This window comes from Nerophis ophidion, linkage group LG29 (assembly GCF_033978795.1).
Source record: "Nerophis ophidion isolate RoL-2023_Sa linkage group LG29, RoL_Noph_v1.0, whole genome shotgun sequence".
Taxonomy (NCBI): domain Eukaryota; kingdom Metazoa; phylum Chordata; class Actinopteri; order Syngnathiformes; family Syngnathidae; genus Nerophis; species Nerophis ophidion.
The window spans coordinates 20,034,904-20,049,097 of NC_084639.1; the positions used below are offsets into that span (position 1 = coordinate 20,034,904).

The window sequence follows — 14,194 nt, forward strand, 5'->3', positions numbered from 1 at the left end:
TGACATCCATTACACCCACCCTTCTAAACCTCACCCATATCCGGGTCACGGCACCACTATAACCTGCCTGGTTCAGTCCCTGACTTCCATTACATCCACCCTCCTAAACCCCACTTGAATCCGGGTCACAGCACCACTATAACCCACCCGGTTCAGTCCCTGACCTTCATTACACCTACGCCCCTAAACCGCACACAAATCTGGGTCACGGCACCATTGCAACCCACCTGGTTGAGTCCCTGAACTACGTTACACCCCTCTCTGAAACCTCACCTGAATCCGGGTCATGGCACTACTATAACCTGCCTGGTTCAGTGCCGGACCTCCGTTACACTCACCCCCATAGACCTCACTGGAATCCGGGTCACGACACCACTATAACCTGCCTGGTTCAGTCCCTGGCTTCCGTTACACCTACACCCCTAAACCTTGCTTGCTCCGGGTCATGGCACCAGTATAACCCGCCTGGTTCAGTCCCTGACATCCATTACACCCACCCTTCTAAACCTCACTCATATCCGGGTCACGGCACCACTATAACCCGCCTGGTTCAGTCCCGGACTTCCTTACACTCACCCCCCTAAAACTCCCTTGAATCCGGGTACAGCACCAGTATAACCCACCTGGTTCAGTCCCTGACATCCATTACACCCACCCTTCTAAACCTCACTCATATCCGGGTCACGGCACCACTATAACCTGCCTGGTTCAGTCCCTGACTTCCATTACATCCACCCTCCTAAACCCCACTTGAATCCGGGTCACAGCACCACTATAACCCACCCGGTTCAGTCCCTGACCTTCATTACACCTACGCCCCTAAACCGCACACAAATCTGGGTCACGGCACCATTGCAACCCACCTGGTTGAGTCCCTGAACTACGTTACACCCCTCTCTGAAACCTCACCTGAATCCGGGTCATGGCACTACTATAACCTGCCTGGTTCAGTGCCGGACCTCCGTTACACTCACCCCCATAAACCTCACTGGAATCCGGGTCACGACACCACTATAACCTGCCTGGTTCAGTCCCTGGCTTCCGTTACACCTACACCCCTAAACCTTGCTTGCTCCGGGTCATGGCACCAGTATAACCCGCCTGGTTCAGTCCCTGACATCCTAAACACCCACCCTTCTAAACCTCACTCATATCCGGGTCACGGCACCACTATAACCCACCTGGTACAGACCTTGAGCTCCGCTACCCCCCTCCCTGAAACCTCACCTGAATCTGGGTCATGGCACCACTATAACCCGCCTGGTTCAGTCCCGGACCTCCGTTAAACCTACGCCCCTAAACCTCCCTCAAATCCGGGTCACAGCACCACTATAACCCTCCCGGTTCAGTCCCTGACCTCCATTACACCTACGCCCCTAAACCTCCCTCAAATCCGGGTCATGGCACCATTGCAACCAGCCTTGTTCAATCCCTGCAGTTCTCAGCACTGGCCTCGAAGTGGTCTGGTCCACCAGTGTACCCATGGACTCTGTGAGAAGAACATACCCCTAAAGATAAAGTCCTACCGTGAGAATGGTGTAGTTCCCAGGCCAGAAATCCCCGAGTGAGGTCACCACGCCGGTCAGCGGGTCCACGCCGAACCTCTCGTCCTGGTCTCCCTGCAACTGGTACGTCACTTCGGCGTTGGAGCCCTGGTCCTGGTCCTGGGCCACCATCCTGCACACTTCCTGTCTGCCGGCCCGGCGACTCTGGGCGGGCATCTTGACGTGGAACAGCTTGTCCGTGAACTTCGGTCGGTTGTCGTTGTCGTCCAAGACCTGGATGACCACGGTGGCGGTGGACTGGAGCGAGGGGGCGCCGTTGTCCGACACGATGACCTGGGGGGCGGGGCATAGACCGGAAGGTTGGTCGACTTAGACGGCGAGGAAGACTCTGTAGTCTGAACGGTGACTAATTCTGCAAGTAAACATCCCGGCGGTGAGAGCAGACATCGTACAGTACGGGTCAGCAAGAGCTACTTTTTGGGTAATGATTAATGCCAAGGGCTACCAGTTTGATACACACTTAAATAAATTGCCAGAAATAGCCAAATTTGCTCAATTTACCTTTAATAAATAAATATATATATTTATGTATAAAAATATGTAAATTTCCGTAGGCCATTTTTTTTCCTTTTACGGAAATATTTTTTGTAGGGAATAAATGATGAAAAAAAACACTTAAAAGAGGAGAAAACAGGAAAAAAATGAAAATTACATTTTGAAACATAGTTTATCTTCAATTTCGTGTCTTTAAAATTCAAAATTCAACCGAAAAAAAAGAAGAAAAAAAATTGCTAATTTGAATATTTTTGAAAAATGTAAAAAAAGAATTAATGGAACATAATTAGTCATTTTTCCTGATTAATTTTAGAATTTTGATAACATATTTAAAATAGGTTAAAATCCAATCTGCACTTTGTTAGAATATATAACAAATTGGACTAAGCTATATTTCTAACAAAGACTAATCATTATTTCTTCTAGATTTTCCAGTACTAAAATTTTAAAATAAATTAAAAAAGAATTTAAAATAACATTTAAATCTGATTCTAAAGATTTTTAAAATTTGCAAGAATATTTTTATTTTATTTTAATCATAATAAGTTTGAAGAAATTTTTCAAAAATAATCTTTGTCAAAAAAACAGAAGCTAAAATGAAGAATTAAATAAAAATGTATTTATTATTCTTTACAATAAAAAAAAATACTTGAACATTGTATATGTTTTTAAAAAATCCTATAAATCACTTTTAAGGTTGTATTTTTTCTCTAAAATTGTCTTTTTGAAAGTTATAAGAAGCAAAGTAAAAAAATAATTTATTCAAACAAGTGAAGTCTTTAAAATATTTTCTTGGATTTTCAAATTTTATTAGAGTTTTGTCTCTCTTAGAATTAAAAATGTTGATTAAAGCGAGACCAGCTTGCTAGTAAATAAATAAAATGTAAAAAATAGAGGCAGCTCACTGGTAAGTGCTGCTATTTGAGCTATTTTTAGAACAGGCCAGCAGGCGACTCATCTGGTCCTTACGGGCGATACGGGCACCGCTTTGGTGTTTGTTTTATTATGCTGATAATTTGTATATCTCGCTTAGCCCTTAGCAATACAAAAACAAAAGTTGTGATGCGTCTGTGAAATTAATATGACGAAAATGAGCAAAATACGTAAATATTACATATTAATGCTAACGCTTTATGCTAATTTCAGCTCATTTTGTATTTTTACCTAAAAATGATGGTTTTGATACTTGGCGCCATCTTGGAAGTATGCTAACACCTCTTATAGTAGCTTGCTAACGTTTCATGCTGAAAATTTTTAAAGCTAATTGTGTATGTTGACATCCAAAAATAGCTTTTAAATACTTGGCGCCATCTTAGAAATACGCAAATTTGTTTCATGTTACCATGTTAACGTTAGCATGCTAATATCTTATGGTAGATTTTTAGCTAATTTTGTTTTTTTAAACCTACAAATAGTGTATTTTGGTATATCCTCTTGTCTCGTCAGTTGTTAGCATTCTAACATTTTATGCTAGCTTTTTATATTAGCAATTTTTGTATTTTTACCAAAAATCATGGTTTTGATACTTGGTGCCATCTTGGAAGTATGCTAACATCTCTTATAGTAGCTTGCTAACGTTTCATGCTGAAAATTTTTAAAGCTAATTGTGTATGTTGACATCCAAAAATAGCTTTTAAATACTTGGCGCCATCTTAGAAATATGCTAATTTGTCCCATGTTACCATGTTAACGTTAGCATGCTAATGTCTTATGGTATTTTTTAACAAATTGTGTTTGTTTACACCTACAAATAGTGTATTTTGGTATATCCTCTTGTCTCGTCAGGTGTTAGCATTCTCACGTTTTATGCTAGCTTTTTCATATTAGCTAATTTTGTATTTTTTACCAAAAATCATGGTTTTGATACTTGGCACCATCTTGGAAGTATGCTAACATCTCTTATAGTAGTTTGCTAACGTTTTATGCTAATTTTTTCAAAGCTAGTTGTGTATGTTGACATCCAAAAATAGCTTGTAATTACTTGGTGCCATCTTAGAAATATGCTAACTCGTCCCATGTTACCATGTTAACGTTAGCATGCTAATGTCTTATGATAGCTTTTTAACTAATTTTGTTGGTTTAAACCTACAAATAGTGTATTTTGGTATATCCTCTTGTCTCATCAGGTGTTAGCATACTAATGTTTTATGCTAGTCTTTCAGCAATTTTTGTATTTTTTACCAAAAATCATGGTTTTGATACTTGGCGCCATCTTGGAAGTATGCTAACATCTCTTATAGTAGCCTGCTAACGTTTTATAAACTAATTTTTTTAAAAGCTAATTGTGTATGTTGACATCTAAAAATACTGCTTTTGCATACTTGGAAAATCTTGGAAAAATGCTAACTTGTCCCATGTTATCATAATAATAATAATAACATTAATAATAATAATAATAATAATAATACGAATAATAATACATTTTATTTGTAAAAAAACACTTTATATTGAGCAAAAAACCTCAAAGTGCTACAGTGTATTAAAAAATAAAATAATAAAATAAAAAGATAATAATAAAAAATAAAAACAAGAACAGCCTAATAGCTAGATCTAGTACATATATATCTAAAATAAAAGAGGCTTTTTTTTTAAAAAGAAGAGTTTTTAAGCCTTTTTTAAAAGCATTCACAGTCTGTGGTTCCCTCAGGTGGTCAGGTAGAGCGTTCCACAGACTGGGAGCGGCGGAGCAGAAAGCCCTGTTAACGTTAGCGTGCTAAAAGTTTGATTAATTGTGTACGTTTTTATCTAAAAATCCTGTTGTTTTGATACTTGCAAGTATGCTGACATCTCTTATATTAGCATGGAAACTATATCATGTTAACGTTAGCATGCTAATGTCATAAGGTAGCTTTTTGACAAATTTTATTTGTTTACACCTACAAATAGTGTATTTTGGTATATCCTCTTGTCTAGTCAGGTGCTAACATGTTAATGTTTAATGCAATTTTCGTATTTTTTACCAGAAAATCACGGTTTTGATACTTGGCGCCATCTTGGAAGTATGCTAACATCTCTTATTGTAGCTTGCTAACGTTTTATAAACAATTTTTTTTAAAAGCTAATTGTGTATGTTGACATCTAAAAATATTGCTTTTAAATACTTGGCGCCATCTTATAAATATGCTAACTGGTCCCATGTTATCAAAATAATAATAACAATAATAAAAATAATAATAAAAACTAAAACAGCCTAATAGCTACAACTAGTAGGCATACATCTAAATTTAAAAAAAGGCTTTTTTTAAAAGAAGGGTTTTCAAGCCTTTTTTAAAAGCGTTCACAGTCTGTGGTTCCCTCAGGTGGTCAGGGAGAGCGTTCCACAGACTGGGAGCGGCGGAGAAGAAAGCCCTGTTAACGTTAGCATGCTAACATTTTGATTAATTGTGTATGTTTTTATCTAAAAATCCTGTTTTTTTTTATACTTGCAAGTATGTTGACATCTTTTATATTAGCATGCAAACATTAGCATGCTAACATTTTATGCCATCTTTTACGGGTAATTCTGCAAGTTTTGTGTCTACAAATATTCACTTGGGGCTATCTTAGACGTATACTAATGTGTCCTTCGTTGTCATGTTAATGTTAGCATACAAACATTTTAGCAACGCCGAGTTAACCTACTCAGTGGCCTGGTGGTTAGAGTGCCCGCCCTGAGATCGGTAGGTTGTGAGTTCAAACCCCGGCCGAGTCATACCAAAGACTATAAAAATGGAACCCATTCCTTCCCTGCTTGGCACTCAGCATCAAGGGGGTTGGAATTGGGGGTTAAATCAACCATAAATGATTCCCGGCTGCGGCATCGCCGCTGCTCACTGCTCCCCTCACTTCCCAGGGGTCGAACGAGGGCACGGGTCAAACGCAGAGTTCAAATCCCACCACACTTAGCGTGTGTGTGACAATCATTGCTACTTTACAGTTGTCATTAATAAGTCTCCAGTTGGCTGACTTCGGCTAGCCTTTATTTAGGCTTTAGAATGCGTACAACACAAACGACCCGGGTCTCACCTCAATGCTGTGTTCGGGTTTGTCCTCACGGTCCAACGCGGCCAGCGTGCTGATGACACCTACACACACACATACACACACACACACACACACACACACACACACGGAATTAATGGGAATGCCATGTGTGAGTCCTGGGAAGTGAGACTGCTAAGATAAGTCCTCTACAAAAACACTGCTTGTGTTATTTTAGGTGTGTTTACGGTGTGTGTGTGTGTGTGTGTGTGTGTGTGTGTGTGTGTGTGTGTGTGTGTGTGTGTGTGTGTGTGTGTGTGTGTGTGTGTGTGTGTGTGTGTGTGTGTGTGTAAATAAAAAGAAAATACAATAATTTGCAAATCCTTTTCAACTTATATTCAATTGAATAGACTGCAAAGACAAGCTATTTCATCCATCCATCTATTTCCGCTTATCCGAGGTCGGGTCGCGGGGGCAACAGCCTAAGCAGGGAAGCCCAGACTTCCCTCTGTCAGAGTTACCTGATGTCGAAACCCCAAGATGCAGAGAAGGAATGTGATAAATACTAAGACAAAACCAAAACCAAAAGGCTACAAACACAAAACGCGCACGAGGCGGATAATCCAAAAAAAAAAGGAGCTAGCCTGGGAGCTCGAAAACAACGAACAGGAGCTTAGCGTGGAAGCTAGCGGGTAGCGAACAGGCAAACAGGAGTGGTACTTGTATAAACGGAAGCAGGGAACAAAAAAAACAGTAAGCTACAAACATCAACTGAATATGGCTAGCTTACCGCTACGCTGCAAAGACAAGGTACGACACAACAGGTGCGATAACACATCACAAGGGCGACTAGACGTGACGTCGACAAGACAATAGAACGATCCGGCAACCGACACGAGACGAAGGAGGTACAAATAGGAGCGGGCTGATTGGCAACAGGTGCGGCCAAGTGAGGAAGAACGCAGCAGTCAGGCAACAAGACAGGAAGCTGACAAAATAAGAGCACTAGACAGGAAGTAAAGGCAGGAGATATTAAACACAGAGGAAACAGACAAACTTCCTAACAAGACATTTCATGTTCACACAAAATTGACCTCATTTGGGATTTGATGTCTGCGACATGTTTCAAAAAAACTGGCACAAGTGGCAAAAAAAGAGTGGGAAAGTTGAGCAATGCTCATCAAACACTTATTTCGAAAAAACCCACAACTGAATTGTCAATCTTGGACTAGCACGGAGGCTATAACTATAAGGACGAAAACAAAACACTTGCACAAAGGCATGGATAGGAAAAACTTACTTAGAAAAGGACAAGGAGCATGGATCAAACGGCGACGTCGTGAAGGTAAAGACATCTTTTTATTTTACCACTATAAAAGGAATAAACAAAAAGCGCACACAAGGGCGGAAGTACAAAAACCAGGCTATGAAACAAAAGACTAGCACAGAGGCTATAACTATAAGGACGAAAACAAAACACTTGCACAAAGGCATGAATAAGAAAAACTTACTTGGAAAAGGACAAGGGGCATGGATCAAACGGCGATGGCGTGAAGGTAAAGACATCATTTTATTTTAACACTATAAAAGGAATAAACAAAAAAGCGAGCACGAGGGCGGAAGTACAAAACCCGGGCTATGAAACAAAAGACTAGCACAGAGGCTATAACTATAAGGACGAAAACAAAACACTTGCACAAAGGCATGAATAAGAAAAACTTACTTGGAAAAGGACAAGGGGCATGGATCAAACGGCGATGGCGTGAAGGTAAAGACATCATTTTATTTTAACACTATAAAAGGAATAAACAAAAAAGCGAGCACGAGGGCGGAAGTACAAAACCCGGGCTATGAAACAAAAGAATAGCACGGAGGCTATAACTATAAGGACGAAAACAAAACACTTGCACAAAGGCATGAATAAGAAAAACATACTTGGAAAAGGACAAGGGGCATGGATCAAACGGCGATGGCGTGAAGGTAAAGACATCTTTTTATTTTAACACTATAAAAGGAATAAACAAAAAAGCGAGCACGAGGGCGGAAGTACAAAAACCGGGCTATGAAACAAGAGACTAGCACAGAGGCTATAACTATAAGGAAGAAAACAAAACACTTGCACAAAGGCATGAATAAGAAAAACATACTTGGAAAAGGACAAGGGGCATGGATCAAACGGCGATGGCGTGAAGGTAAAGACATCATTTTATTTTAACACTATAAAAGGAATAAACAAAAAAGCGCGCACGAGGGCGGAAGTACAAAAACCGGGCTGTGAAACAAAAGACTAGCACAGAGGCTATAACTATAAGGACGAAAACAAAACACTTGCACAAAGGCATGAATAAGAAAAACTTACTTGGAAAAGGACAAGGAGCATGGATCAAACGGCGATGGCGTGAAGGTAAAGACATCTTTTTATTTTAAGAGTATAAAAGGAATAAACAAAAAAGCGCGCACGAGGGCGGAAGTGCAAAAACCCGGCTATGAAACAAAAGACTAGCACAGAGGCTATAACTATAAGGACGAAAACAAAACACTTGCACAAAGGCATGAATAAGAAAAACTTACTTGGAAAAGGACAAGGAGCATGGATCAAACGGCGATGGCGTGAAGGTAAAGACATTTTTTTATTCTAATACCATAAAAGGAATAAACAAAAAAGCGCGCATGAGGGCCAGAGTACAAAAACCGGGCTATGAAACAAAAGACTAGCACAGAGGCTATAACTATAAGGACGAAAACAAAACACTTGCACAAAGGCATGAATAAGAAAAACTTACTTGGAAAAGGACAAGGAGCATGGATCAAACGGCGATGGCGTGAAGGTAAAGACATCTTTTTATTTTAAGAGTATAAAAGGAATAAACAAAAAAGCGCGCACGAGGGCGGAAGTGCAAAAACCCGGCTATGAAACAAAAGACTAGCACAGAGGCTATAACTATAAGGACGAAAACAAAACACTTGCACAAAGGCATGAATAAAAAAAACTTATTGGAAAAGGACAAGGGGCATGGATCAAACGGCGATGGCGTGAAGGTAAAGACATCATTTTATTTTAACACTATAAAAGGAATAGACAAAAAAGCGCGCACGAGTGCGGAAGTACAAAAACCAGGCTATGAAACAAAAACTGGCACAGAGGCAATAACTATAAGGACGAAAACAAAACACTTGCACAAAGGCATGAATAAGAAAAACTTACTTTAAAAAGGACAAGGAGCATGGATCAAACAGCGATGGCGTGAAGGTAAAGACATCTTTTTATTTTAACACTATAAAAGGAATAAACCAAAAAGCGCGTACATGGGCGGAAGTACAAAAACTAGGCGGTGTAACAAAAGACTAGCACAGAGGCTATAACTATAAGGACGAAAACAAAACACTTGCACAAAGGCATGAATAAGAAAAACGTACTTGGAAAAGGACAAGGGGCATGGATCAAACGGCGATGGCGTGAAGGTAAAGACATCTTTTTATTTTAAGACTATAAAAGGAATAAATCAAAAAGCGCGCACGAGGGCGGAAGTACAAAAACCGGGCTATGAAACAAAAGACTAGCACAGAGGCTATAACTATAAGGACGAAAACAAAACACTTGCACAAAGGCATGAATAAGAAAAACTTACTTGGAAAAGGACAAGGAGCATGGATCAAACGGCGATGGCGTGAAGGTAAAGACATCTTTTTATTTTAAGACTATAAAAGGAATAAACAAAAAAGCGCGCAGGAGGGCGGAAGTACAAAAACCGGGCTATGAAACAAAAGACTAGCACAGAAGGTATAACTATGAGGACGAAAACAAAACACTTGCACAAAGGCATGAATAAGAAAAACTTACTTGGAAAAGGACAAGGGGCAGGGATCAAACGGCGATGGCGTGAAGGTAAAGACATCATTTTATTTTAACACTATAAAAGGAATAAACAAAAAAGCGAGCACTAGGGCAGAAGTACAAAAACCGGGCTATGAAACAAAAGACTAGCACAGAGGCTATAACTATAAGGACGAAAACAAAACACTTGCACAAAGGCATGAATAAGAACAATTTACTTGGAAAAGGACAAGGGGCATGGATCAAACGGCGATGGCGTGAAGGTAAAGATATATTTTTATTTTCAGACTATAAAAGGAATAAACAAAAAAGCGCACACAAGGGCGGAAGTACAAAAACCGGGCTATGAAACAAAAGACTAGCACGGAGGCTATAACTATAAGGACGAAAACAAAACACTTGCACAAAGGCATGAATAAGAAAAACTTACTTAGAAAAGGACAAGGGGCAGGGATCAAACGGCGATGGCGTGAAGGTGAAGACATCATTTTATTTTAACACTATAAAAGGAATAAACAAAAAAGCGAGCACTAAGGCGGAAGTACAAAAACCGGGCCATGAAACAAAAGACTAGCACGGAGGCTATAACTATAAGGACGAAAACAAAACACTTGCACAAAGGCATGAATAAGAAAAACTTACTTGGAAAAGGACAAGGGGCATGGATCAATGGCATGGAAGGCATAGAAAGTGCATAGCAGGTGACGAAGGGCATGAAGGAGGTGATGTTGCCAGGACGAAGAACAGAAACAGAATGGCTTAAATAATGAACATGGTAAGTCATGGTAACAAAACAGGAACTGAGTGTCCAAAAAAACCAAACCGAACATGACCAAAACAAAACGGGATCATAGGCCTGACATGAACAGGCTAATTGGGAACAGGTGGGTGCCATGATTGGCTATAAAAGCAGCTTCCATGAAATGCTAAGTCATTCACCAACAAGGACGGGGTGAGGGTCACCACTTTGTCAACAAATTCCCGAGCAAATTGTTTACGAGCAACATTTCTCAAGCAGCTATTGCAAGGAATTCTGGGATTTCACCATCTACGCTCCGTAGTATCATCAAAAGGTTCAGAGAATGTTGAGAAATCACTACACTTGAGCCATGATATCAAGCAACTTGGATCCCACAGGCGCTACCGCTATCAAAAAGCCACATCGGCGTGTAAAGGATATCACCACACGGGCTCAGGAACACCACTGTCAGTAACTACAGTCGGTCGTAACTACAATCGGTCGTTACATCTGTACGTGCTAGTTAAAACTCTACTACGCGAAGCCAAAAGCCATTTATCAACAACACCCGGAAACACCACCGGCTAAAACGGACTGATGCAAAGTGTAAAAGTGTTCTGTGGTCCGACGAGTCCACATTTCAAATAGTTTTTTGGAAACTGTGGATTGTTATAGGCGCAAAGTGGAAAAGCCAGCATGTGTGATGGTATGGGGGTGTACTAGTGCCCAAGGCATGGGTAACTTACACATCTGTGAAGGCACCATTAATGCTGAAAGGTCCATACAGGTTTTGGAGCAACATGTGTTGTCATCCAAGCAACGTTATCATGGACGCCCCTGCTTATTTCAGCCAATTGATTCACAACATATATATATATACACATATACAAGTTGCGTTCAAGTTAGGTGAGGAAAATAGAAACACTATTTACAAACACACTGATGGAGTTGGAGGTTGGTCAAGAAAAGAGGTTGGCGGGATATTGTTTGGAGGGGGGGGGGGGCAGGGGGGGTCGTGACCCGAGACCCCGCTGAGTCCTGCCAGACCTCTTTGACAGCCGAGGACAGGTGTGGACATGACTGGGTGTCTTCAGTCATGCTTTCACTGACGCCCAGTGAACGCCTCCTGGAGGTAAACACATTAGCTCGCGCCTTTTGTTGGGCGATGTGTTCAATGTCAGCCATGTGTCACCACTTAGACCCCGATGCTCCTCCACTTGTACGACTTCGATACCAGCCCACCTTCCGTATCAGTTGGGAAATTGCGTTCGATGTAAATATAAACAGAATACAAGGATTTGCGAATCCTTTTCAAGCCATATTCAGTTGAATATGCTACAAAGACAACATATTTGATGTTCAAACTGATATTTGCAAATAATCATTAACTTTAGAATTTGATGCCAGCAACACGTGACAAAGAAGTTGGGAAAGGTGGCAATAAATACTGATGATATCACACACCGGTGAACACGCTCTGCTTGCATCAGGTATCACACACAAGTAAAAACTCCCCAGGACTTCATGTATCGCACATGATAACACACACAAATAAATACACCGCAGGACTACTTGTATCGCACATGAAATCACACACAAGTAAACACTCTGTCGGACTGCTTGTATCACACATGATATCACACACAAGTAAACACTGCAGAACTGTTTGTATCGCACATGATATCACACACAAGTAAATATGCTGCAGGACTGCTTGTATCACAAATGATACCACACACACATACATTAGGTGCAGGACTGCTTGTATCGCATATGATATCACACACACACACATAACTACGCTGCAGGAGTGCTTGTATCTCATATGATATCACACACCGGTGAACACGCTCTGCTTGCATCAGATATCACATACAAGTAAAGACTCCTCAGGACTTCATGTATCGCACATGATATCACACAACTAAACACACTGCAGGACTGCTTGTATCACACATGATATCACACATAAGTGAACACGCTGCTTGACTGCTTGTATCACACATGATATCACACACAAGTATACACTCTGCAGGACTGCTTGTATCGCATGATATCACACACCGGTGAACACACTCTGCTTGTATCAGATATCACACACAAGTAAACACTCACCAGGGCTGCTTGTATCACACATGATATCACACACAACTAAATACTCTGCGGAACTGCTTGTATCGCACATGATATCACACACAAGTAAACACGCTGCTTGACTGCTTGTATCGCATATGATATCACACACCGGTGAACACGCTTTGCTTGTATCAGATATCACACAAGTAAACACTTCGCAGGACTACTTGTATCGCACATGATATCACACACATGTATACACTCTGCAGGACTGATTGTATCACACATGATATCACACACAAGTAAACACGCTGCAGGACTGCTTGTATCACACATGATATCACACACAAGTAAACACTCCGCAGGATTACTTGTATCGCACATGATATCACACACATGTATACACTCTGCAGGACTGCTTGTATCACACATGATATCACACACAAGTAAACACGCTGCAGGACTGCTTGTATCCCACATGATATCACACACAAATAAATATGCTGCAGGACTGCTTGTATCGCACATGACATCACACACAAGTAAACACTCTGCAGGACTGCTTGTATCGCATATGATATCACACAAAAGTAAACACTCTGAAGGTCATCTTGTATCTCACATGATATCCCACACACTTAAACACTCTGCAGGGCTGCTTGTATCGCACATGATATCACAAACAAGTAAACACATTGCAGGACTGCTTGTATCGCACATGATATCACACACAAGTAAACACTCTGCAGGAGAGCTTGTATCACATATGATATCACACACAAGTAAACACGCTGCTTGACTGCTTGTATCACACATGATATCACACACAACTAAATACTCTGCGGAACTGCTTGTATCGCACATGATATCACACAAATAAATACGCTGCAGGACTGCTTGTATCGCATATGATATCACACACCGGTGAACACGCTTTGCTTGTATCAGATATCACACACAAGTAAACATTCCGCAGGACTACTTGTATCACACATGATATCACACACAAGTAAACACTCTGCTTGACTCCTTGTATCGCACATGATATCACACACAAGTAAACACTCCGCAGGACTGCTTGTATCACACATGATATCACAAACAAGTAAACACTCTGCAGGACTGCTTGTATCACATATGATATCACACACAAGTAAACACTCTGCAGGAGAGCTTGTATCACATAGGATATCACACACAAATAAATACTGTGCGGAACTGCTTGTATCCCACATGATATCACACACAAATAAATACACTGCAGGACTGCTTGTATCGCATATAATATCACACACCGGTGAACACACTCTGCTTGGATCAGATATCACATACAAGTAAACACTCCCCAGGACTTCATGTATCGCACATGATATCACACACAACTAAACACACTGCAGGACTGCTTGTATCGCACATGAAATCACACACAAGTAAGTACTCTGCAGGACTACTTGTATCACACATGATATCACACACAAGTAAACACTCTGCAGGACTGCTTGTATCACATATGATATCACACAC

At 40.7% G+C, this 14,194-nt stretch overlaps 1 protein-coding gene across 1 annotated transcript in view; it reads right to left on the reverse strand.

The window, feature by feature from the left end:
• fat2 (FAT atypical cadherin 2) overlaps window positions 1-14,194 on the reverse strand; it is a 250,515-nt gene that overhangs the window by 174,457 nt on the left and 61,864 nt on the right. Inside the window, 2 exon segments of the mRNA XM_061891855.1 lie at window positions 1,527-1,838; window positions 6,066-6,124. Of these exon segments, the coding sequence (XP_061747839.1) occupies window positions 1,527-1,838; window positions 6,066-6,124 (371 nt within the window).